Consider the following 27,895-nt stretch of genomic DNA (forward strand, 5'->3'; position numbering starts at 1 on the left):
TGTCTGAGAATATAAGACTTTATTGGAGACATAATACCTTGATTCTTTATCACAAGACAATGGAATGTCATACAAAAGAGTAAATGCAATAAATACAGTTAGGGCTTAGGAGGCAAAAAGGAAGTTCTAGGAAGTCTGATAGTAACAGCCTGGTTTGGATGCCATTTCAAACCAAAGTCAAGATTTCAGATATGTAAATCGAACAAAAGCTGCAAGAGGCAAATGAGCAATAAATCAGAGATTTGAGGCCTTCACAGGAAACAGCTATAAACCGATCAGTAAAATAAAAACACCAGAATCGTACCCCCACTCAACACTTGATCAATCGTCTTCCTCCTGTATTTTTAAGTGGATATTTATAAGACTTCTCATCAATAAAACAAGTCCTACATGACTACGACTTCTTACCTTTGATACAAAAGCCTCCAGGCTGAAAGAGGAAAAAGAGAATTTAATACTTAAAGAGATTAAAAGTACTATAGAGAGAAGCACGAGTCTTGTTCCTTCAAAGTAGCTAAAAATAGATTAATACTGCTGAAGAGGTGAGGCCTCTGCTAATAGTCCTGATCATTGTAATGTGAGTTGTAGTCATGATGGTAGCTCCCGTGGTACTCTTCCTCATGTAAGTCAGCCTGATATTCACTGTCGCTAATTTCAGAGCCGTTGGTGCCGGTCCCCTGGCTTCCGTTGGTGTGAACAACTGGCTCGGTTGGGGGGGCGCAGTACTTGGGATCGTAGACTTGTCTGCCCAAGCCGTAGACGCTCATGCCCCTCTGGGAAGCCACCTTGTTGGTGCCCATCTGAAGAGAAATGGTGGAGTTGTCCAGAGGCTGCAGCGCCACTTTCTGGTCAAAAATATCCCTGCGGGTCCCTGGAGCTGCCATGCCCGCCTGGAAGAGAGCACATCAGAACAAGATAAGATGTGAGGGTCCCCTTAGAATGGCTCCATGCTTTCTTATAAAACCTGTAACAGAACAATCAAGCAGGCAAAGAACTGAGAGAAAGGAAAAATACAAAATAGAAACAGGGAATGTTTGGAAATAATCCATTGACTATTGGAGTTAAGTGTGAAACACTTTGAAAATCCTTCCTTAATAAGGCTTGCATTGTTGGGGAAAAAAAAAGTCTAACAAATGCCTATTCATTACCATTTTTTATATAGAAACATAACCAAAAATGCAAATACACACATGTATACATGTTTTATTGTCTTTTTGTATCATCTTTTTAATGCATGTGATTATTAATTTTTAAAACACTTGATCACTTTTAGGGACTTGGCTAATGTAACTTCAGGTAGCAGCAATCTAAAGGCAATACAATATGGCATAATGTAAAGAAGGAACAAGACAATGGCCTCAGACTTTGGTCATAACATTACAGGTGGAGACGGCCTGTTGGGGGGTTAACATATACGGGACATGCATGTGACTCGTAGGAAACAACGTCGAAGACCACTCTGCGAGTCCGGAGAGAAAGAACGTTCATGCACATTCTTCTATGGGCATGCTGCAGGCAACAGGTCATAGTGAACACTTAAACAGCACTTAAGTGTAAAATAGGAGAGATACAGCCGTGTCGTACTTATTTTTCTTTTAAAAAATAAAATAAAATAAGCTGCGGGTGATGGGTGCTGGTGCGTCCACTGTCTCCTGGATCACTGACTACCTGACAGACAGGCCACACTTTGTCCAACTGTCCTGTCTGACGTGGTGCTGAGTGGTGTGGGAGCCCCACAGGGTATTGTGCTCTCTCCATTCCTGTTCACCTTGTACACCTCAGATTTTCAGCACAACTCTGAGTCATGCCACTTACAGAAATTCTCTGATGACTCTGTAGTTGTGGGGTGTATAAGTGGTGGACGGCAGGAAGAATACAGGAGGCTGGTGGACGGATTTGTGGAGTGGAATCACCTGCTGCTCAACGTGGACAAGACCAGGGAGATGGTGATCGACTTCAGAAGGAAGGGGACAGTCTGACAGCCTCACTGCATCCTGGCCAAGGATGTGGAGGTGGTGAAATGAGTACAAATATCTGGGAGTGACTATCAACAGCAAACTGAGTTGGAGGAGCCACAGTACTGCTGTATACAAAAAGGCCTGCAGCAGACTCTACTTCCTAAGGAAGCTGAGGTCCTTTAACGTGTGCAGCAAGATGCTGGAGATCTTTTACCAGTCTGTGGTGGCCAGCACCTTGTTCTCCTCTGTGGTCTGCTGGGGGAGCAGCATTGCAGTCAGTGACGCCAACAAACTGAACAAGTTGATCAGGACAGGGTTCTGTCATTGGCTGCAAACAGGAATCATTGGAAGAAGGTATGGAGAGGAGGTCACTGAACAAACTCCTTTCAATCATGGACAACCCAGACCATCGTCTTCACCCTGTTCTGGACAAACAGCAGAGCTCCTTCTCTAGGAGGCTCAGACAGCTCAACTCCAAAACTGCCAGATACCGGAAATCCTTCATACCCAACACAATTTAACTCTACAATAACTCACAATGCAACAGATAACCTTTGCACATCTTTTCTTTTTTGCACATTTTTCTTTCTGACCTGAACTGTCTGTAAATAGCTTTTTAAATTTCACCACCTTATTTTTGACATTTATGTTACATTTTTCTTTTTTTTAATATTATTCTTATTCTTTTTTCTTCTTATGTTTACAATGCTGTCATTGCCTATGGTAACGAACAAATTTCCCACGTGTGGGATTTTTTTGATTTGATTTTGATTTTATTGATTTATTTCAAGCATTGTAGTCAAAGAGTTTGATTTATTGCTTGAAAAGGAGTGGGAAGAAGCAAGCTTATATAATCCCACCCCTACAATCAATAAAGGGATCAATAAAGTAATTCTGATTCTGATACATTTACATGACAACGGTGCGTTCCATTTTCATGACGTCCCTTGACGTGGCCTTACGAGCCTCAAGGGAACCAGAAGACACACCTGCTCTCCCTTTAAGATGAAGCCACTCCTCTCTACACCCTCCATGGGCCCGGACTACCCAACCCCATACAGGGTTATAATCATCTAAGGTTGCATTTACTAAAAGCCTCTATGTTTAGGTGTTCTTTACCATGTAAAATAAATGAATAAAAACAGAAGACGTTTTATTCAAACTTATGTGAAATAGGACAGAGTGGAGTTGGGTCTGGACCTGGCTTGCTCCTTTGTTGGTCCCCATCTGCAGACTGATGGTGGTTTGGTCGTGGGGTTTGTCCGTCTGAGTCTTTGGATCATACAGATGTCTTCTGGTTCCATACGCCGTCATTCCAGCCTGACTGGCACATTTGTTTGTTCCCATCTGAGGACAAAAGCCAAGTTGCTTCATCACCTCAATAACGCAACATTTGTTAAGTGGTACAATGAAGTCCTAGTCAACTGCACAGAGCTGAGAGTCATAAGAACATGACCACATCAGTCCTCTGGCCTTTCTGAGTGACATTAACCTGGAGTCCTATGACGCACTGTCCAGCCTTGATCTTCTCTACATCAAAATGTCGAGTTTGTTTGTCTGCATATTTTACTCCAATATCAATCTTGCTGTCGATTCCTTTGGTCTTTGCCTGGAAAACAGAATATGCTGCTCAGAGAACTGTCCACTCTGATTCTGTGCTTCAAGGACAGAAATCACTCACCATGCTGGCCAATGCGAGAAGAGTGGTCTGTACTTGAGTCATGTTCCCGTTTTCAAACAGGTCGTTGGCCTCAAAGATGTCACTGGGCTTAAGGCCATATGTCAGGATTGCTTTGATGAAATTTCCAAGGTTTTCCAGCTGCGGGCAACAGGTAAAATGACAACATGAGGGAACAGAGATGCTGCAGGACACCAGTACAAGGTTTGTGAACCAGTCTACCTGATCCTGGACTTCCTTCTTTGGTTGTTCCACTAAACCCTTACCTTGTGCCAGTTCAGCTGTGAATGGTTGATTTTCTTCACTAAACCAGGCTGCAGCTTATTGATGAGTCTACGAGAAGCAGATCATGAAAAATAATGTGAACTTCACACTTACACACATTTTGTGTCACTGTACAACACCTACCTTAACCAGTGATATCCCATCCCCTAAGAGCACAACACATCAACCTAACGTTTGATGGTCATAAGATAAAATCCATCCATAAAAACCATCAATGAAAAAGAAAACACTTTTTATCTTGGAGGGGAAAAAAAACTACAAGACTTCTCTGTCTTTAAAAACCAATGATGATCCACATCTATTTGCAGAAAATAATTTGTTTTACTTTTTCTTGCCAATATCATTTGTTTTCTGTTGTTGTTTCTGTTGGTTTTCACACATTTATTGAATTTCTCCCTCACACAAACCAACAAAGAACCTTTTTCAATAAAGTTATTTTTGAGAATTATGTAGGAAACCAAGATGGATTATCATTTAACAGCTAACCCTTTAACGCCGGAGTTGTAGCTCCAGTGTTTATATTTCCTTGCTTCCGTAACTCTTCAGCCATTTACGCAATTAACGCAACTCCAGGGGATTCTGAAGCTGAGAGAAGCAGCCCTGTGCGGATATGTAACACTTTACAATATAGAAGTTCCTTAAGCAATGAACGTAACTGATTCTGTGGTGGAGAAATGTGCCATTTAGGTCTTGCCAATAACATTTCTGAGTGAAAGATAGAACAAGAACAGTGTGGCTTTTTGCGGTTCTTAGAATAAAGATGCAGCTCATTGAGTGAACAAAAAAAGGTATGCATATGGGGGGTGGGGGTCAATGTATTCAGTTCATATATTAACTTTGAGGATTATACCAACTTTGCTCCTCTACATACAATGAACTGAAACAAATTTTGTGGTTTATTTTTGCTTATTTGATCCTTTAGTAACTATGCGTCTTTGCAAGGCTGATGATGAATGGAGGTTCTGTGGTTTGTTCAGTATTCCAGAGGTCAAACACGCACAGATGGAAGAGTAGTTGTCTTTCTACAGATGTTTAAAGATCTTTGTCTATGAGGGATCTGATACCTGAAGGTAGTACCTCCTCTTGACATCTGGGGTATATTTGTGATAAAAAATAAAACTTTAAAAAATTACAAGAAAAAAACCTCAATCTTTACTTAAATAACTGTCCCACATATTTTGAAAAATGTGTTTTTATCTGGATCTGTGTAAAACCAACTACCTTGACACTTTCTTAGGACTAATTATTTAGGATAAGATATTTTTGGTCATATATGACTATCTGTGGAACAGTGTAGATGGCAAGAGAGAAGTTTTGCACTGTTTCTTTCATTGAGCTTAATATAGCATGACTTTTTTTTAATTATGCTGGTGTTCTCATTTTTTCATACATTCTTGTCTTTTAATGCAGAAGCACCAGGGCAGTATAAACCTTCAACTACTCTTAGACTTAAAGATTGTAAAAAAACAGCTGCAGGTTTGGAGGACACTACAAAGGAAATACTCAGGGTAACATGTAGAGGAACAGAAGCACCAGAACTTCCACAGCTCAGTGCTCTGAGAAGAGCTGGGTGAAAGACAGACACATGTGGAGAATGGTGATATCCATAAATAAGTATACCATAACTAAAGTAAAACAAGATAAAATCGGGGACACACCCTTTAAAGCACACAAAAAAACTTAAAATGTCTGGGAAAAAAATCCCCAAAACTGAAATTTATTAGCCATATAAAAAGTTGTTTACACAACTCAATGAATGCGTTTACTTTTTGTGCAAATTCTGAATAGACTGAAGTGAAACAGTGAGAATCCTTCAGTGGTCTTTAGAGCAACTGTAACATTTAGTAATTCCTGGTTGGCTCCAATTTAGGTGACCAAGCTAGGGGCTTCGGTCCCCAGGAGAAGCTCTGGAGTGCAGGACAGGTAACATGCTGCTGACAAGATAACCTTGTTATGGTTATCTAGAGAGAGAAGAAGAATGGATCAGCAGAGGGGTGTGGTCCCTTTTTAGCCAAGATCCCCCTTTGACTTTCAGAAGCTCCTTTGCGGGTCGCCACATCGAACCATCTGCCTCCGTCAAATCTTTAATCTTCTCTGCATACTCCTCTTTCAGACCGTCCACCTTCATGTCCTCCTTCACCACATCCATGAACCTCCTCCTTCCAGGTAGCTCCAACTTCAGTTTCCTTCCATCAACATCATCACTGTTTCTCCTCTCAAGAGTGTCTAAAACATCTCAATCTGCTTCACTGCATTTATCTCCAAAACATCTACCATGATCTGTTCCTCTGAGGGATTTATTCCTAATCTTGTCTATCCTGGTCTCTCCCAAACATAACCCCAACATCTTCATCTCTGCTACCTCCAGCTCTTCCTCCAGTCTCTCTCTCACAATCTGTCTCACCAGGGGTGTGCATCATATTAAAGAATGTGACGGTAGATAATGGTTTCTGTAAGTCTTCACAAAGTTTTTACAAACGGTTCCTGGTATTATGGCCCATTCCTCCATGCAGATCTCCTCTACAGCAGTGATGTTTTGTGGCTGTTGCTGGGCAACACAGACTTTCCACTCCCTCCAAAGATTTTCTAAAGGGGTTGAGATCTGGAGATTGGCTAGGTCTCTCCAGGACCTTTGAAGCCACTCTTTCGTTACCCGGGCATTGTGTTTGGGATTGTTGTTATGCTAAAAGACCCAGCCCCGTTTCATCTTCAATGCCCTTGCTGATGGAAGGAGGTTTTCACTAAAAATCTGACCATACATGGCCCCATTCATTCTTTCCTTTAAAAGGATCAGTCAACCTGGTCCCTTTGCTGAAAAATAGCCCCAAAGCATGATGTTCCAACCCCCATGCTTTACAGTAGGAATGATGTTCTTTGGATGCAACTTCTTTCTCCTCCAAACATGAGGAGTAGATTTTTAACCAAAAAAGTTCTATTTTGGTTTAATCTCATCATAGAACCTTTTCTCAATCCTCTTCTGGATCATCCAAATGCTCACCAGCTAAAGCCACATGGACTGGCTTTAGCTGGGGGACACGTCTGTCATTGAAGGATTTGAGACGTGAAAACATCAGATAAAAACAACTTTTTTGTTCAAAACTCCTGTATGGATGTCTAATCAATCTTTGCTCTCTGCTTTTAGTGTTTTCACACTGTCTATGAAATGTTTTATTTCCATCACAAGTGATTTTTTTTCTGTATTTCCTTGCATGAAAAAGGGGCTTCAATCAGTCACCTTTTGTCTGAACCAACTGTAAAGTCAAACTCAAACCTGCTGAGAAAACAAAGACACATTTACTTAAAGGGGAGCAGATTTTGCCTAATTTTGCCTTCAGTTGATTTATTTTTAGAATAGAATACAATAGAATATCTTTATATATAGCACTTTTCCCAGAACAAATAAAGTACTTTACAAAAGGAGCATAATATCATATCAAAACAAGTTAAAAAAAATACAATAATATTAATAAAACTACAATAAAATCAACTAAAAGCTCTCCTGAATAAAGACGTCTTGACCTGAGATTTAAAATACTCAACGGAGTCAATCTGTTGCAACGACAATGGGAGGGAGTTCCAAAGAAGAGGAGCAACGGTTTGAAATGAGAGATCTCTAGTCTTAAAGTGGGTTTTGGAATGCTAAAAAGATGGGGTTTTTTTGTTTTTTTTCATGAAATCTAACAAAAACTGCCTAAAAACATGATACTGTTTGGGATCTTCACCATTGACAGTCAAGGTGCAGTGCTGTCATAGGGGTGGGGGGGCTTTTTTCAACTCAAAGTTGTCTGCAATGTTGCAAAGACACTTCTAATAAAGTTCCTTACAAAATGTCTCTTATTATATTTATAAAATACAGATTTTATAAATGCTCTATGAATTAATTTTGTTGCATTTATCCGCCACGTCTTAAAGTCTGCTCAGTGAAAATGTAGACTTTAAACCGGTCCGTGATGACATGTAGGAGACACACGGGACAGCTCGTTAGCATTGCATCATAGCATCGTACCATTTAGCATCGTAGCATCAGTAGCTGCGTTTACATGGACAAAGGGAATCGGAATAAACACATGATCAGGATAAAAATGTGTAATGTAAGCACGTCGTTTGGAATACTCTTCCCCGATCAGACTCATCTGGATTAGGCCTGCACAATATACCGCAAATTTATTGTTATCGCAATATCCAGCTCTGCAATATGCATATCGCGGAAGACGGTGAATATCGCAATAAATCATAAACCCAAAATGTGTTAAAACAATCTTATGGCAGCTTGAAGCATACGCATCAAATAAATCCCTTTATGTTTTGACCAATCAGATGGACGCCTACCCATTGTTTACCAATCAGATGGAGGCCTATTATGTTAGACGATTGTCACCTATGTCGATGAGGGTCATTTGGAGTATAATTTTTAAACTGTTGCAATGAAATGGGAATTATGTTTTTGGTTATTTTTCTATTTGTTTATATACCGCAAATTATATTGTTATCGCCATATTGATCACTTATATCGCATATCGCAAGTTTTCCTCATATCGTGCAGCCCTAATCTGGATCAAAATTTCCTTCCGATTGAGATAGGTGAGTTATGTCTATTGTTGATCCATGATGCACATTGCAGCATTGCCAGCATGGATTTTAAGTACATCCAAAGCTAAATGTTGTTGGAAAATATTAAACTAATCCCAACTCTTCTTCCGGGTCCGTGCTGCCATAAAGCACTGGCCACACGGATCATGACAATTATTATTGTGGAGAGACAATAACATAAAAAAGCACATTTAAAAGATCATCTCACTCTATGCAACAGCTTTGTTTGTTTACAACAGAATTTTCCATTTCTTCTTCTACAGCCGTTTCCGGTATTTTAGATAGTTCTGCGCATGTCCAAATGATTTATCCATCCATCCATCCATCTTCCTCCGCTTATCCGGGACCGGGTCGCGGGGGCAGCAGACTGAGCAGATATGCCCAGACTTCCCTCACCCCAGCCACTTCCTCCAGCTCCTCTGGCCTGGGGACCCCGAGGCGTTCCCAGGCCAGCCGAGAGACGTAGTCTCTCCAGCGTGTCATGGGTCTTTTCTTGGGGCCTCCGCCCAGTGGGACATGCCCGGAACACCTCTCCAGGGAGGCGTCCAGGGGGCATCCGGACTAGATGCCCAAGCCACCTCAGCTGGCTCCTTTCGATGTGGAGGAGAAGCGGTTCTACTCTGAGCTCCCCGCGGGTGACCGAGCTTCTCACCCTATCTCTAAGGGAGCGCCCAGCCACCCTACGGAGGAAGCTCATTTCAGCCGCTTGTATTCGGGACCTCGTTCTTTCGGTCATGACCCATAGCTCATGACCATAGGTGAGTATTGGAACGTAGATCGACCGGTAAATTGAGAGCTTTGCTTTTCGGCTCAGCTCTCTCTTCACCACAACGGACCGATAGAGCGACCGCATAACTACGGACGCCGCTCCGATCCGCCTGTCAATCTCACGCTCCGATCTTCCCTCACTCGTGAACAAGACCCCAAGGTATTTAAACTCCTCCACCTGGGGCAAGGACACTCCACCGACCGAGAGATGGCAAACTACCTTTCTCCGGTCAAGGACCATGGCCTCAGATTTAGCGGTGCTGACCCTCATCCCAGCCGCTTCACACTCGGCCGCAAACCGCCCCAATGCACGCTGGAGGTCCCGGTTCGATGAAGCCAACAGGACAACATCATCTGCAAAAAGCAGAGAGGAAATCCTGTGGTCCCCAAACCAGATCCCTTCCGGCCCCTGGCTGCGCCTAGAAATTCTGTCCATAAAAACAATGAACAGAACCGGTGATAAAGGGCAGCCCTGCCGGAGTCCAACGTGGACCGGGAACAGGTCTGACTTACTGCCGGCTATGCGAACCAAGCTCCTACTCCGGTCATACAGAGACCGGACAGCCCTCAGTAAGGCTCCCCGGACCCCATACTCCCAGAGCACCCCCCACAGGATGCCATGGGGGACGCGGTCGAACGCCTTCTCCAAATCCACAAAACACATATGGACTGGATGAGCGAACTCCCACAATCCCTCCAGCACCCTAGATAGGGTGTAGAGCTGGTCCACTGTTCCACGACCAGGACGGAAACCGCACTATTGTTCCTGAATCCGAGGTTCGACTATCGGACGGACTCTCCTCTCCAGTACCCTGGCATAGACTTTCCCAGGGAGGCTGAGGAGTGTAATTCCCCTATGGTTGGAACACACCCTCCGGTCCCCCTTCTTAAAGAGGGGAACCACCACCCCTGTCTGCCAGTCAAGTGGTACGGTTCCCGACCGCCACGCGATGCTGCAGAGACGTGTCAGCCAAGACACTCCCACAGCATCCAGAGACTTGAGGTGCTCAGGGCGGACTTCATCCACCCCCGGGGCCTTGCCACCGAGGAGCTCGTTGACTACCTCAGTGACTTCAGCCCGGGTAATAGACAGCCCCACCCCAATGTCCTCACTCTCTGCATCTTCATAAGAAGGCGTGTCAGTGGGATTGAGGAGATCCTCGAAGTACTCCTTCCACCGCCCGACAATGTCCCCAGTCGAAGTCAACAGCTCCCCACCTGCACTGAAAACGGTGCCTGTGGAGAACTGCTTTCCCCTCCTGAGTCGCCGGATGGTTTGCCAGAATTTCTTCGAGGCCAACCGATAGTCCTTCTCCATGGCCTCACCGAACTCCTCCCAGGACCGAGTTTTCGCCTCCGCAACAGTCCGGGCCGCAGCTCGCTTAGACTGCCGGTACCTGTCAGCTGCCTCTGGAGTCCCGCAGGCCAGCCAGGCCTGGTAGGACTCCTTCAGCTTGACGGCATCCCTTACTTCCGGTGTCCACCACCGGGTTCGGGGGTTACCGCCGCGACAGGTACCAGAGACCTTGCGACCACAGCTCCGAGCAGCAGCAGAGACAATGGAGGTGGAAAACATGGTCCACTCGGACTCAATGTCCCCAACCTCCCCCGGTACCTGTTTGAAGTTCTCCCGGATGTGGGAGTTAAAGGCTTCCCTGACGGAGGGCTCAGCCAGACGTTCCCAGAAGACCCTCACAGTACGTTTGGGTCTTCCAAGTCTTTCCGGCCTCCTTCCCCGCCAGCGAATCCAACTCACCACCAGGTAGTGATCGGTGGACAGCTCCGCCCCTCTCTTCACCCGAGTGTCCAAGACACAGGGCCGAAGGTCGCCTGAAACAACTACAAAGTCGATCATTGACCTCCTGCCTAGGGTGTCCTGATGCCAGGTGTATTGATGGACACCCTTGTGCTCGAACATGGTGTTCGTTATGGACAAACTATGACGAGCACAGAAGTCCAATAACAAAACACCACTCGGGTTCAGATCAGGGGGGGCGTTCCTACCAATCACACCCCTCCAGGTGCCACTGTCATTGCCCACGTGGGCATTGAAGTCCCCCAGGAAGACAATGGAGTCCCCCGTTGGGGCACTTTCCAGTACCCCTTCGAGAGACACCAAGAAGGCCTGGTACTCCGAACTGCTGTTCGGCCCGTAAGCCGAAACCACAGTTAGAGACCTGTCCCCCACCCGGAGGCGGAGGGACATGACCCTCTCGTCCACCGGTGTGAACTCCAACACTTGGCGGCTGAGCTGGGGGCTCACGAGTAAGCCCACGCCAGCCCGCCGCCTCTCACCTCGGGCAACTCCAGAGTGGTAGAGAGTCCAACCCCTCTCTAAGGACTGAGTTTCAGAGCCCAGGCCATATGTGGAGGTGAGCCCGACTATATCTAGACGGTATCTCTCAACCTCTCGCACCAGCTCAGGCTCCTTCCCTCCCAGAAAGGGTGACATTCCATGTCCCAAAAGCCAGGTTCCATGATCAGGGTTTGGGCCGCCGAGGCACCCGCCCTCGACTGCCACCCAAACCACATTGCACCGGCCCCTTTTGAGGTCTCCTACGGGTGGTGGGCCCATGGGAGAGTGGTCCCACGTCGCTCCTTCGGGCTGTGCCCGACCGGGGCCCGTGGGAAGTGCCCCGGCCACCAGGCGCTCGCCTGCGAGCCCCGACCCTGGGCCTGGCTCCAGAGCGGGGCCCCGGTGACGCCAATCCGGGCGACGTAATCGGGTCCTTGTTATTACTTATCATGAGGGTTATGAACCGCTCTTTGTCTGGCTCGTCACCCAGGACCTGTCTGCCATGGGAGACAGGTCCTGGAGACAGGTTTCGAATAGGATCGAAAATGATTTATTTCGATCACAAATCTGGCGTATGTAAACGTTAGATATAATCAGATGAAGTTCGTCTGGGCCCCATGTACACAGTTCAATTCTAATCCAATCTTTGATCCGATCAAAGACATTTAGCACATGTAAGCCCAGCTAGTGTCTGACAACACCGCTGTCTCCAAATCAACACTTTTTATTAAACTTTCTGCTGCTGTAAGTCCAACAGGTTTATCCTCAAGTTATTTCTGGATCCTGGTATAAATTGTCACATGTTCTCCTGCTTCATCAGCTTAAACTAAAAGCTAAACGGAGGCAAGTAGCAGAAGTGGTTATCGTAGCGCGTTGGACTGGGACAAAATGAGGGAAGGTGGTCCACACAGGAGGGGTGTTACTCCCAGAAGGAACAATGGCACACATTTTATTCTAGAACACGTGTCAAACTCAAGGCCCGGGGGCCAAATGTTGCCAGTCATGTCATTTTATGTGGCCCACGAGAGCATAAAAGTTTTCAATTTCGTAAAATAAAAATTTTCTTTAGTTGATTACATATTATTTATGTGTTGTTGCTGTAATTATTCAATGTTTGCAGGTTTTATGTCTTTACTATACATGTTATTTCTGGCTCATTTTTATGTTATTTTTCTTTAATCGTTTTGGACAGTTTGATCCTTCATTAATGGAGTTATGTGGGTTTTAATAAGCGGACAAAATGTAAAATTTTGTCACTTTTACAGAGAGAATGAGAGACCTACCCTCTATCAGACTAGCACTGGTCTGTGGGTCTAAATAATACCAAACATCTTATACATCCTCCTGCCCTACATCCATCTATGACTCACTCCTGCTGAAGCTTGTTAATATGCACCTCCTCTGGGCGGTGACGCATAACACACAAAACGCCCCCACGCTAGCAAATTACTGGTAAACAAACGTCTTTAGTAAGTTTCATTACACAGAATAGTCGGTTAGAAACAGAGGAAAAGCCTTTGACTTCAAAATTAAGAAATCTGCATTTAGAAGACATTAGCAGGAGTCCTAATTGAAGTATGGATCTCAGCTTTCTAATATTCACAGGAATGCTGCCAATAAAGTTATATAAACAGTGGATTCATACTAATCGTTAGACAGTGGTCCCTCTTTTGTTGTGAGAGTTTCAATTTAAAAGTAACACACAATAGGTCAAATCTGCAAAGTAGTCAGCTTTATTTTTTTTTACAATAATTATAGATGTTTTAAAACTCCTCACTACACACAACAGGCCTTTCTCAGACAGACATCACCATTTTCACACTTTTCTCTCTTTTTTAAACTCTCAAAGTTCAAACTTTCATAGAAAAATAAGTCCAGGATTATAGAATGAAAACAAAGATCATCTTTGCAAGCTGAACCCATTCTGTACAGGAGAGACATGGTGAGAAGATTGAGTGACAAAAGCCTACAGACAACAACTAAATTGAACTTGAATCAAATCCACAAAACTGTGAGACTGCAGAAGGTGAACTGTGTTATAGCGTAGGACCGTTATACTGAGAAGACCCAAATTTTATGCTGGCCTTATTTGATTTTCTAGTTTGTACGTTTTTTCCTACACTGGGCTGAATATAGCAGGATTGTCTTTTTTTTTTATAACTTTTGTTTAATAACCATTTTGTTAATTCTATTCAGCGAAACTTAAAAATAGTCTCAAAGAAATGGAGTTGGTGCCTAAAGAGTGTGTGACTGGATGCCCAGACCTAATAATAATAATAATAATAATAATAATAACAATAATAACTCACTCGCAGAGGATGACGCCATCCTTCAGACCTTTCTGGAAGTTCTCTCCAATTGACATTCCAGTCACCTCTTCAATCCAGAAGCGAAGCTCCTCCTCTTTTTGAAGATCATACTTTTGAGCAATCTGAAACATAAAATATGACGTTAATAAAAGTATGCTTAATTTTGGAAAGACAATTCAAGCTGAACCATGTTTATATTTAGATGGCTAAACAATTTTTCATTTGGGAATGTGGATTTCATTGGTAAGAGAAAATGTAAACACGTAGGTCCTTTTCCAAATGTTACTTTGACCTTAGAAGACATTATTGGTCTGCTCCCACACAACTTCCCCTCAAAAATACAACAGCACAGGAAGACCAAAGCCTCAAAAGAAATGTACGTACAGGAAACTTAAAGGGCCTACACCATGCTCTTCTTAAGCCGTTTATAGTAAACCATATTCATGTTTAGGATAATATTTGGCACACAAAAGAGATTTTTTTTAATTGACTATAATTCATTTTCCTGAGTTCTTTTCCAACCCGCAAGTAAGACGACTCGATCTCTTAATTATAATTATGCCTTTTTTAGACCTTTTTTTTTCTAGAACATAGTTTCTGCAGCCGCAGTTTATTAGGGTTGTGGGAGGGAGCATTTGTGCAGAACAACCCCACCCCTCTTCTCATCACCCATAACAGAGAGCTCTTTGTTTACGTACTCTCCCACCATCTTGCAGCTCCTCACAACCCCAAACTGACTTAACCGATGCAATGAAAATGTCAAGCAATATCGGAGCTATCCAGCCGCACAGTTCTGATCCAGACGAGGAAAACAAAGACGTTCATGGATCCATTTGTCTACAAGTGGATGCATCAGAATAGAGCGGAGCAGAGAGCTTGTGGCCCACCGATTGGAGTTTGTACGTAACAAGATTTTTTCAATAGCATTTTTTAGTCTGCTCCTGATTCACAACAACAATAAAGAAATACTCTTCATGTCTTTATTTGTCCTCCGTCATGAGAAAAATGCTACAAGAACAAGTTAAAAACAACAAAAACACCATTTTCTTCTTAAACTGCAGTTTTTCTCTTAACTTGTTTTTTCTATGTTGCTTCCTGCTTAGTGCATCTCTAGTCAATGCAGCAGATCCGGTTCTACAATAGAATACTTCCTCTGAAAATGTTTCTCATTACCAAACAGGAAAAACTATTTTACTGTTCATATAAACTTTTTCAAAAGTTTCAGTGAAGGGTAGAGGCCCATGGGTCAGGGGTTTGAAAACAAATGAGCAGAATCTTTGTGACACTTTAAAAGAGCCATTCCAATGAAAGTTGTTTTTTGGGAGATTTTTTTTAAGGTGTTTCTGGTGGACGACATTTAAAAAAAAAATTAATCTTAAAACAGCATCTGAGCATTTCTCTATCCAAGTTTTTCTTGCATCAGGAGCAGACAAAAAAAAAAAAAAAGACGTCTGGAAAAGAGCGCATTTCTGATAGAAAATATGCTGGTTGGGCCACAAACTTCCTGCTCCAAGGTCTCAGAAATAAGGAGGGGAAGGGGGGATGGGGTTGCTCCATTTCTACGTCACAAATATGATCCTTTATAAACTGCATTTTTTCGTGTGAACCTGATTCACAGTGATTTGAATAAAGAATAACTCAGAAATGCAATTTTTGGTGCAATTTTCTTTATAAATGTTATCTTTCATCAGAAAAATGCAACAATAACATGTTAAAACCCCCAAAACCCCAATTTCATAGTGGGTCTTTTACAGCATCTGTGCCTGAAACTGCGCTGCTGTCGTCTTCGAGCACTGACAGACTCGCTCCCTGAAGCTGAAGATGGGACACCTTTCCCTCTTTGATGTCAACAGCTATCGTGAAGGACGTTAGATAATGAAACCCTGATATATCTGTCAGTAATTTATTATACCAGAAAGAGAAGAATGACAAAAAATGGCCCCCTCTCCTTATATGGCAACAATGTCAACCTCAGTTTCAGGAATTCCAGACAAAAGTGTTTCCCAAAAGTGTGGCAGGAATAGTGGCCACCTACCCACAGACACACAAACCTGTACAGAGATCTAGGTTATGCATTTGTTTTTTCTCTGCAGATGTTATCTTTTTCTTGATTTTCCTGACTGAAGCTGCTAATAAATGTTTGCAGGTGGATTTCTCATTACTGTGGACCTTCTGTGGATGAATGAGAGAATGAGATTTGGGAGAGAAGCAGAAGACATTCATTAAAACACCGCTGACCACAGGTTGATTTTTATAGAGACCCGTTTGTTTTTTTAAATTTCCTGAACTTTATGATGAATGTAATAACTTCAACGAAATATGTTTGAAATATAATTGTTTTCTTTAATCTAGAACCAGAAAAAGTCCATATTAACACGCTTCTTTTTGCTAGGACATTTCTGAGTTCAAACTTTTGAAAAAACATCTCAGGTTAACCTTTTCACAATCAACCTTTGCTCTGTCATTTATAGACATATTCAAAATAATCATATGAATCAAAGGGTGATTTTCAGTGAAATTTGGATTATCTTTAGGCTTAGATTTAGGAATACAGGGCCTGATGCCTCTTCCTTCTAACATACTGCAGTGATGTCAAAGGACAGGGCAAGTTTTCTGATATCACTGTTTTTTAATCAAGATTAAAATAATTCCCTAATAGTTGTGAAAATATTTTTGAGTTTGTCTTATTTTTTTCAGGAGACTGTAGGCCACGCTTTAGGTCCACTTGGCTCCTTGATTCTCAGTTCACTGTGGGTCTATCTGCTCCATAGAGAAGCTCCCGTCTAGAAAACGCCAGCATCAAACTCAGTGTCTGAGCTCTTACGTTTTTTGACATCTCTCCTAAATCACAGAACCCCTGCCGTTTTTACTGCAGCGGGCCCAGAGGCTGGGAGAAAAGTGATGTGGAGGTCCACAGAAACGCTGGGACACACTGTGCTACAGTCTTTTGTTTGGCCTGGTTTGGAATGTCCAGTGCAGACATGCTGCTACTGGCAGATTATTAGGCCTGAACAAGAGGCCCAGCTATAGTTGACCATCAACAGAGTTGGTAAAGAAACAATCAGTGCTGCTGTCTACTTTTTAGGGAAAGACCAGTTTCTTGATGGATTTCACATACCACTCAATGGACATTACTTGTGTCGCATCAGCATAAAACTGGTTAGCGACCAGTGTTGTAATAAGTCTGGGAACTCATGTTTCCAAGCAGAAACTTAACTGCTCCAGATCCAGAAGCTCCTCCATATTCCATTTTGCATTCCAGCAGGTTCTGCGGTGAATCATGTGAGAGTAAGATCTCCACAAGGTTTCTGTGGAACATCCTGACCAAATGCGGTTTACTTCTCCAACAATACAACACAGCACTATTCTACTAAATTGCAGCGTCTTCGATGACTGGCTGTCATTTTTAGAACTTCAGTTCTTGAATCTTTAGAGCAATTGGAGGTCAAACACCTCAGTAAGTCACCGACCTGTTGACCTGCAGAGGTTTCATGGTAATAGGTCAAACGAAACTCAAGATTAAAAAACAACAACAATCCTTTCCAGAGTTCAAAAGTTCTATTTTCTTTTACATGTTCCTATTGTGACTTAGCTTGTAAAGCATTTCATGTGATGTTTTACAAATAGAAGCTGGTTTCCTTATTTTCCTAATAAAGTTTTATAGCATTGGATGATGATTGGTCCAGGTGCAGCCTTCCGTTCTCTCAATGACGGCTGGAGTTTACACCACAGTAAACAAACTTTCCAACTTTGTGTGAACAAAGCGGGATTGTTTTGGGCTGGAATAAAGCCAGAGCCAAATTAACTGCTGGTGAAGTTCACTCATAGACAGGGATAAGAGTGGTGAATGAAAAAAAACAGTGGAGGAAAAATGGAACCAACACAAGACTTTTTTTTTTTTTTTTTTTTTACTCTGCAGATAAGCAACTAGCGCTGATTCCACAGGTTAGATTGGAATTTACAAGCAAAATAACTTAGACTGGGTTTACTGAAAATAAATTGATTTATTAAGATTAATAAATCTATGAAATTTTATTCTATTCTCTTTGAATGTTTCATTTGAAAAACAGCATTAATTGTTTTTTTTATATAAGACCTTATTTTTTCTATTGATGAAAGTGTGACTTCTTGTTCAGTTGTATTTTTTTTACTTGGAGCAAATGATTGGATATATTTAATAAAATTCAAAATAATTAAATTTTGAATCCTTAGCCTGTGTTTTAAATGGAATTAATTTAGTACTTTGCAGTGACACCAAGCTTTAGATTCATTAGTATTTTATTTAAACATTTTTTTAACAAGAATAAACTTTATTTAAATGGAACCTTTTAAGATAAAAGTCAAAGTGCTTTAAAATAAAACAGAATAAAACAGAGTATTCAAAACACAATTAGGAAACAGCTAATTTAATTTTAATTGAGGTTCCAAAGTTTTTAGCTGCCTTTTAAAAGAAACGCTTTTCTCTGAAACCAGCAGTAGATGTAGCAGGCAGGAATCATTATGATTACCGGTAACTAACCACTATGACTGCTGGTGTATTAGTTAGGATAGTGGTAGACAGAGAAAAAAAGCATAACTAACTAAATTGAAGGCACTAGGGGTAAGTCTTCAGTGTTTATTTATACAGCTGTGAAAACCACAAAAACCTAAATGATAATAAAAATTGCAATACTTTTTTCTAAAAACAACTAGATATAAAAGATAGATAAAGTTACTTCTGGGGGAAAAAAAACAAGAAACTGCAAGAATAATGAAATAGACACAAGGAAAAGTAAACTAATCTGACTAAAGTAAAGGACAGTTAACCAACTAACTTTTCAGAGAAACTAAAATGTTGCTCAGGATAATAAAAAAAAACTATTCAAGGAAAAACCAGAAAGTCATTTTTTCCCTTATCTTGACTAAAAAGAGTGTTTCATATCCAAAATTGGTCTAAAAGGGTAGTTGGGGTAATCGACTGGGTACAGAGTACAGTTCACTGCAGATAAAGCATGGTCATGTCTGGTTTGGAAAAGGTATGTGCTGGAACCCTGTCCAAATCTAAAAAATACCAACCAAGTGTTTAGTGTGGGACAAAAAAAAAAGCAATTACCCAACATTATTAGGCTGATTTTGATTACAGAAAGAACTAAACTAGATAAGAAACAACAGATAACAGCAACAAACGTACACAAGTAAAGGAAAAGGGCTGCATATGTCTCACTTCAGTTTCAAAAAGTGTTGTTGGCAGTAAGAACAACAGTGTTACAGTATATTCAAAGCTTAATTTATTCATAATTTTTGCGTCTTAAAGGTCAAATAGGTCTGTCTTGTGAATACAGCTCTATTGGGAATCACAGTGAAGATCAGTGCTGCACACAGAACCCTCAGTCGCAGTACATACTATGTATCGTGGTCTAGATGTAATTCTTGGCTGTCCCAGACCATCAGACTGGTAAAGTACCATAAGCACTGTGGTACTTCACACAAACACCCGTCTGTTCTGGTGGGCGATGAAGCATAAGTGATGATCTAATGTTAGGCTTCTTTATTGGAGCTCAGCAATGGCATCATACAGATTCATGCTTCCTGACACAAACAAACCTTTCATCTTACAGCGCCATCAACTGGTAGGAGATAATACATTCAATCCTTTACATAACTATTTTTGAAAATTATATATTTGATGTTCTGACCTGGACTCACATCTCTCAATTTCTTAGTTTCCCTTTTTCCTCTTCAACGTTCCACTCAGATCATCTTTTGATCCATTTTCAAATTGTTCCTTGTGGGTTTTTTTTAAATTATGATTATGCAGTTTTTAGCCATAATCCAAAAACCTGTGTTGTTTCCAAGGACATATTTTCTGCAGAGCAGCAGGAGTTCATCAGAAATTCACCTCAGAATTGTAGGCGGGACAGTTGGCGGGAAGTGAGCCAGCACCCCCCCCCCCTATCATCTTTTTGTTAACAGACTCTTCCAAAAGTCTCTTACAACCCGTATCCAACTTTAGCCGGACAACAAAAATGCAGCAATATCTGAGCTATCCAGACATACAGTTCTGATCCAGATTCCAGCCAAGACCAGGAAAACAAAGACGTTCATGGATCCATTTGTCTACAAGTGGATGCATCAGAATGGAGCAGAGCAGAGAGCTGTGACCCACCGACTGGAGTTGGTACGTAACAACTACTGGTACAAGCTTTTTCAATAGCATTTTTTAGTCTGCTCCTGATTCACAACAACAATAAAGAAATACTCTTCATGTCTTTATTTGCCCTCAATTGTGAGAAAAATGCTACAAGAACAAGTTAAAAACAACAAAAACACCATTTTCTTCTTAAACTGCAGTTCTTTTCTTAACTTGTTTTTTCTATGTTGCTTCCTGCTTAGTGCATCTCTAGTCAATGCAGCAGATCCTGTTCTTCAACAGAATACTTCCTCTGAAAATATTTCTCATTACCAAACAGGAAAAACTATTTTACTGTTCATATAAACTTTTTCAAAAGATTCAGTGAAGGGTAGAGGCCCATGGGTCAGGGGTTTGAAAAAGAGTGCATTTCTGACAGAAAACGCTGGTTGGGCCACAAACTACCTGCTCCAAGTTCTCAGCAACTGATAATCAAGGAGCCATTTTGAATGCTTACTGGCGCTCTGCAGAAACCGTCTTGGAAATGTTTGGGACTAAACAGCTAAATCATGATTAAAAAACCACTTGAAACACTTTTAAAATGGATCAAAAGCTGATTGGAGTGAGATTTTTAAAGATGTCTATCACTACACCACTAAGAAGACCTCATTTTAACAAGAATTATACAGAATGAAATGATTACAACTGACATAAACATAAGACTTTGTTATATTTCAGATTTGTTTCTGTTTCTCATTTAGGATGTGGTCATTTCTTGAAGAAGGTAAAGTTCTATTCTGATAGATTATCCAAACAGTTGCTGGTCTAAACAGCTACAGATTCTAGACCAGGAGTCGGCTCCAGAGCCGCATGCGGCCCTTTCATCCCTGTGCTGCGGCTCTCTGTGTTTTGGTAAAATAACTTATGTTCTGAGTAGGCCTGCACAATATACCGCAAATTTATCGTTATCGCAATATCCAGCTCTGCAATATGCATATCGCAAAAGACGGCGAATATCGCAATAAATCGCAAACCCAAAATAAGTTAAAACAACCTTCTAGCAGCTTGAAGCATTTAACGAATCAAATAAATCCCTTTATGCTTTGACCAATCAGATGGACGCCTTCCCATTGTTGACCAATCAGATGGAGGCCTTTTATGTTAACCCTGGTCCTGAAGAGCCTCAACCCTGCCTGTTTTCCAGCTCTCTTTAACCAGCTTGCTGTTGATTGGCTGACTCAAGTGATTTCACATCCTGATTGACTGAACACACCTGATTTTGGTTATCATTATCGAGCAGTCTAGGGAGAATTGGAAAACAGACAGGGTTGAGGGTCTTGAGGACCAGGGTTAGCCACCCTGACGTTTGTCCCCCATGTCGATGAGGGTCATTTGGAGTATAATTTTTAAACTGTTGCAATGAAATGGGAATGATGTTTTTGTTTATTTTTCTATTTGTTTATTTACCGCAAATTTATCGTTATCGCAATATTGATCACTAATATCGCATATCGCAAGTTTTCCTCATATCGTGCAGCCCTAGTTCTGAGATTGTTGTGAAGCCTTTAACACCGTTGGGATTTGCGAGTGGGCAGGAAGAGAAGAAGAGGAGGAGAGCAGCATGAACGTACGGAGGGGCGTGTCTGTGAACGCGGACCAGTATGTTATGGGATGGAAAGTTCTTGTAAAAAGACAGTACATGTTGAATGAGGTTGAATGAGAAGTGAATAAAAGCCTCATGATGCAGAACCTCTCCGGGTCATCTGTCGACCAGCTGTTATTTTTGTGAGCAGGTCTGACCCAGGAGCGGGTCAGAACCAGGCGAGCTGCTTGTCCCTGGATCGGCTCCCCTGTGCTGACGACTACTGTTGGCAAGCAGTTAACAGGAAAGATTCATAAAAATGATTTTTCAAAATCAAAACAAAAAACTAACGACTCCCGCTGTCTTGTGATCCCAACAATGTTCCGACCCAGGTAAGACAACGATGGAGAATTTTGAGAAATTTAAAGTTCCTGAAGAAAACTGTGCATTTAACTGCACCTTGGAGGATTTGCTTGCCTTCAACGACTTTACCAGTATGATTAATATGTAATGAGGAATTAGCAAACAACAAAGTCTCAAATGTGGCGACACATTCCAGGATAAATATGCAGCTTTTGCCTAAAAACATCCTGATCCAGATGAGAAAAAATGTGTTTGTTGACAAAAATCTACTGGAGAAGCGGATTACCTGCTAGTTAATTACAACATATTTGCTAGTTCCGTGGCATCTTGGGAAATAGTTCTCATCGGAACCCATTAACAGACAGAGGATACAAAAAAATAAACATCTCTTCAGGAACTTTAAAAACAAGTGAAATGATGCCATTCACTGGAAACACTGGGCTTTCCAAAGGGTGTTGCGGCTCCTTGTGGGGTTTTTTTTTGGGAAACTAATCCAAATGGCTCTTGGAGTGGTAAAAGTTGCTGACCCCGCTCTAGAAGCTTCACACAAAGATGCAAACGCTTAGAATGAACACTAAACTATTCATCCAGTTAAGAATTTTACCGTTCTACTGAGGTCAAGCAGCTTGTGCTTCTACAATCAGGTGTGTGTGTCTGACTGCAAGAGCACAGCCCGCTACAACAGGACAGGTTAGACAAAAAGGCCAAAACAGGACGTGTTGGAGACAGATCTGTAAATGTAAGATAAGATAGGACGAACAGACTGAGTTACTTGTGGTTTAGTGGACGAGGCAGCTGAAGGAAATCCATTTAATAGTCCCTTCTGGAAAATAGATTAGCAGTTTTTTCCCCTCTCACACGAGTTTTTTTGGTTGTTTAGGATAATGCAACCCTTGAACAGAACAGCCACTGAGTAAAGGCCCGTACACACCGGGACGAATATTCGCCAGGCGTTATTCGCCACATTTTTTGTGTTCACACCCAGGCGATTTTCGCTGACGATGAGCCGAGTGAACACGCAATTTCATTCCCTGACATTAGATGGCGCTTAATGTAAACAGAAATACTCCTGTACACAAGGTGGCGCTGCGCAACTTTACGCTTCTTAAACTCGCTTTTCCCTCAGAAGAAGAGTATTTACGCGCTTGTCAGAATCAAACAAAGAAAACATGAATATTTTAAGCACCAGTTGCTCCAACTGGTGCTTGGTTCGGGTATATTTTAGAATGTCCGTCATTATTTCTTCGCGGCAGTGTAGACGCTACTTGGCGTCTATCTTCTTCGCTGGTATGTGTGCTCAGCAAGGCAGTTTCGTGTTTGAGCGCCCCCAAGTTGTGTTTTACTGTAACTTCAGAAGCTCCAGACACGTGTGCAAAAGCGCCGTTCTCATTGGTCGAGTAGATTTCGACCAATGAAAAAAAAAAACCAACCCGAGGAGTTTTTTTTTTTTGACGCTTTGACGCGTGGCGTTTTTTCGCGTCGGTGTGCACACTCTCATTGGTGCCCTTTGTTTAGTCACGAGGCGTTAAACGACGGGCCTTAAGGATGGAAGAGTGAAGCGTCTTAGTTCTGTCTATACTACACTGATGCCACCACCCACCAGGATGGATTTTTTTCATCCCTGTGTGCACTTTTAACTAGCGCTCACTTTACACACAACCAGAAGGGGTCAAACTACGAAAACCACTTAAACACATGAAAAAGTAACAATTTCCAGAACAACTAAGATAAAAATGTTGTATGAGCTAAAGTTTGATGCACATCCTTACTTCAAACTACAGCCGTAGACAAGGGTGTGTATTATTTGCCCCAGTATGATGTCCACACCTTTGAATTACTATGTGCAATGGTCTACAGCCAGGAATTCTTATGAATGTGTCTGAGCTGAAAGCAGCAGGGCAGACAGATTTGCAGGTTTGAGACATTGAAGAAAAAAATTTCAACTATTCCGTTCGTGTCCGCGAGTTAGGGGCCAAAAAGCTCCTAAAGTCCCACTCTGATCATCCTTTGATCTATTTTCAAAGCTTTCCAAGTGGTCATTGAATTATGATTGTGCCGTTTTTAGCCAAAAATGAAAAACCTGCGCCGTTTTCAATGACATCGTTTCTGCAGGGCGGCAGGAGTTCATTCGAAATTCACCTCTGGGTTGTGGGGAAACTTTTGGTCCCCCCTCCCCCCCTTTGCTAACAGCTCTCTGTTTACACCCCCTCACACTGCAAATTTTTGATTAAAAATAAAGAAAACTAACATCTATGCATCTCTTCTTGTAATTGCAACAACCTACAGCACATAGGCGTTGATACTTCATCTTTCTACTGACTGTGAACGGGCCAGGTGGAACACCGCACACCCAGCATTTTTCCTCTAAATTACTGTGACTATTTCTTTTTCAAATGCCATGTTTTTGTCTGCTCCTGATTCAGGAGTTAAATAAAGAAATCCACAAAAATGCAATATTGAGCTTCATTTTCCATATGTCTTCCATCATCAGAAAAAAGGCCACAAGAAAATGTACAAAAGAAAACCCATCAGAGTGGAACTTTAAATCCAACAAATCTATTACTTGTGGTTTTTGTGGTCAATTTCTTTGATTTTTTAATAAACATAAGCACTGGAATGTATACAACTCTACTGTATGTCGTCATTAACTTTTCTATTAGGGTGGTCAGGAATTAATATTAAATGAGTCTACAGGCCAAATAAGATTATTTTTTGAAAAGACACATCCAGAATGAATCCACAGCAGAAAAAGTTATTTTAAAATAAAACTAAATCCAGTTTACCTTTTTTAAAACTCTTATTTTGCCAACATAACTAAACAATCTGGCCAAATGACTGTCAGATATTCGGACGGTCATTTATTTTTTAGGAGTTCCAACGATTTCCTGTAATGTCTAAAAATGTGTGGACACGCATTGATGCTGCGCATTGATATTATGTAAACACTGTTCAAACAATGAGGTCAGAACAAAAGAAAGGGGTGGAGAAAAAAGTTTTACGTTTTTTTCTCTCTATTTTTTTGTTCCACTCTGCTTGATGTTACTAAAGTTTTATTAAAGGTGAAATGACATTTGCATTCCTCTACATCCTTTTGACCTCATAAAAACCAATCACTAAATGCAACACTAATCAATGATTTCTGCATTATGTACTCAATATAGTTCAGAAATGTTATATTTTTTTAAAAAGTGGGACACAAAAAAAACCGCTATATGGGAATATGTGATGTAAGGCATGATATTCTAATATTTTTCTCAATAAACTGCAGCTCTAGAGTAGATGTTTTCCCAAACGAAAGCAGCCATTGTGAAAAGCGTAACACAGTTGTTGCAGGATGAGCTCGTGCAGAACTTTCTCCGTCAGGCCAGAGCAGCTGTAAAATGAGCTTGCAGTGTGATGATGAGCACGCGCCTGGAAGGCCGGATCCTGATGGGAAGCAGAAGCTGACTCGGGTCGGAGTGATGTCATAGCTCAGACATTTCCACGCGCCCGTGTGAAACACCTTCACCTCTTCCTTTCCTCTGTCCTGCGGTGTCCGGTTACACAGATGCAGACGGTTTTGTTTTTTTTTAACAGAACAGTGAGTGAGTGGGTGAGTGAGGGGAACCAGCAAGAGAAGACCCGAACTCGCAGTCCCGAGAGGCCTAACTCCTCCAAACGGAACCGTCAGCCCGGCTCAGATTCCGTCAGGACAAACGGCAGAGGCTTTGACTCCTTGCTTTTCACGGGTGGGAAGAGTTTGACTGACCCACCTCCTGGTCCTGCTAAAGAAATCTACGCCCGAACACAGCAAGAGCCAACATTTTTGGCTCCTTCGGTTGCTGAGAGTTAAATAGTAAACCAGGAGGAGAACTTCGGGAAACTTCGGAAAGTTTTGGCAGAAATTGCGGCACAAACGCAGTCAAACCGAGTTCGTGGAATGAGCGCCTAAGTTTGTGCTTTGAAGAAAGAACGATTTTACGTTTTTACTTTTTAAAGTTCCTCGGAGAAGTTGATTCATTTCCTCTGGAGACCACATTTAACAGACAGAAGTATCACTTACTTTGCTTTTCACTTCAGCAGACAGACCGTAAGCTGGTCCCTTGTTAAAATTCGTCATTTTCTCGGTTCCGAATCGGAGAAAGTTCGACCAGACGGAGACCGGTTCAGTTCTCTCCGAACTGAGGGCAAAAATAAAAGATTTGGTGAGAAAATCGACGAAGCAGCCCGAAAGCATCCGAAAGAGGAGAGACTTGAGCGAGTTTGAGCTGCGTGGAGGGCACGTTCGCTTAGCCTTGTGTGACGTCACACGCAGAGGTCCAATGATCAGCGGCCCGAATCAAAGCAGCGGACTTTTCCGGTGTGAAACGGGCTCTTTCACTGGCTCTAACGACAGAAAATACATGCAGCTGTCTTATCTTCGAATGAATAAATATGGATTCTGTATTTATCTAAAGTATGTACAGACCCACTTCTATAAAAATGTGTTTTGGTGGCAAATTAAGAACAAATTAAGAGTATTTCTTTTTTCAAATCACTGTGATTCAGAAGCAGACAAAAATGCTGTTGAGCAAAGCTCCATTCTTATGCATCCACTTGTAGACGACTAGATAGATCCATGTATGTCTTTGTTTTCCTTGTCTGAGCTGGAATCTAGATCAAAACTGCACGGCTGGATGGGCCGGTGATGTTGGGTTGAGGTTGTGAGGGGCTGTAAGCATGTGGGAGAGTGTGGAAAAAAAAGGTGATGGGAAATCAGCAGATGGTTACTTCCGTGTCGGCAGTTCCTCCCCATGGGCAGGAGTTGTGCACAACTCAGAGGTAAACTGTTACTCTGCAAAGAAACTATGTCCTAAATAGAAAACGGCACAGGTTCTTTAAAATTTTGGCTCAAAACAGCATATTCATAATTAAAAGCCCACTGGGAACAACTTTATTTTAGATTAAAGCATGATCAGAGTGGGACTTTAAAGCTGTTTTTGTCATAAACTTGTCATGATTTTAATATAACTTTTTTAAAAAAAAAAACTTTTGTAAGTAATACAACCAGATGTACCCAACGCTCACTGCACGTTTTATACATTATGTACAAATCAATGAGTGAATCATTGAATTGTTGAACCAATGACACTATTTCTATGGCACTTTACAACACCATTAGGGTACCAAAGAAAAAAAGTTGAGCAGATTAAGAACAAACATTTGAAAAACAACAGCATAAAATTGCAAAAAGCAATAAAACACATGAAAGACAGATATGAATTTAATACAATGAGTACATCAAAATAAGATAGCACCAATTACTGGATATTAAAAGCCCTTCTAAAAAGGTACGTTTTTGGTTGACTAACTGTTTAGGTCTGATGTCATCCCTAGTTTTGCAGGAATATTATGCCATAACTTGGGGCCAGCAATGGAAAAAGCACCCCAGTGTTTCTGATGTGAGCTGGACACATGAAGCAAATGCTGCTTGGCAGACCTTAAAACTAGAATGGCTTCAAAGTTAAAAGCTTTGTTTAGTAAACTGGGGCAAGACAGTAAAGAGCTTTAAAAACAAATAGTAATAGTTCAAACTGAATTCTAAAATTAACAGGGAGCCATTGAAATGTTTAGAGGACTGGAGTGATGTGTGCTCATCTGGATGTTCTGGCTAACAGTAGCCGCAATCTGAACTAACTGGAGGCGGTTAAATTGAGTTGAAACCAAATAGATTTACAATAATCTTTCCAAGAGATAATCAGGGCGCTGTTTCTAGATCACTGCGGCTCTGGAAAGGTTTAGCTTTAGCTAAAAGACAAAGTAATAAAAACTCATTTTGACAAACTGACAGATTGGTTTGTCAAAATAAAAATGTGATTGCATGTGAAATGCACGTAGTGGCTGTGTGACACAACCTTTATGTCGTGATATGAATCTATATTAATACAATGAATTACACTGCAAAATATAAATTTGAATTAGCAATAGTTTGAGTCCAG

General features: G+C 41.6%; 1 protein-coding gene across 1 annotated transcript; it reads right to left on the bottom strand.

The window, feature by feature from the left end:
• cnn3a (calponin 3, acidic a) lies at nt 1–26,270 on the bottom strand. Its single transcript, XM_020712482.3, has 7 exons — nt 25,981–26,270; nt 13,885–14,006; nt 3,903–3,969; nt 3,640–3,777; nt 3,451–3,567; nt 3,159–3,305; nt 1–890 (listed from the first exon to the last, which is right to left on the bottom strand). Exons 1-7 carry the CDS (start codon nt 26,152–26,154, stop codon nt 555–557), a joined length of 1,101 nt encoding a protein of 366 aa, XP_020568141.1. The 5' UTR covers nt 26,155–26,270; the 3' UTR covers nt 1–554.
• Between the last annotated feature and the right edge of the window lie 1,625 nt (nt 26,271–27,895).

This window comes from Oryzias latipes, chromosome 20 (assembly GCF_053564925.1).
Source record: "Oryzias latipes strain Hd-rR chromosome 20, Olatipes_Hd-rR_3.1".
Taxonomy (NCBI): Eukaryota; Metazoa; Chordata; class Actinopteri; order Beloniformes; family Adrianichthyidae; genus Oryzias; species Oryzias latipes.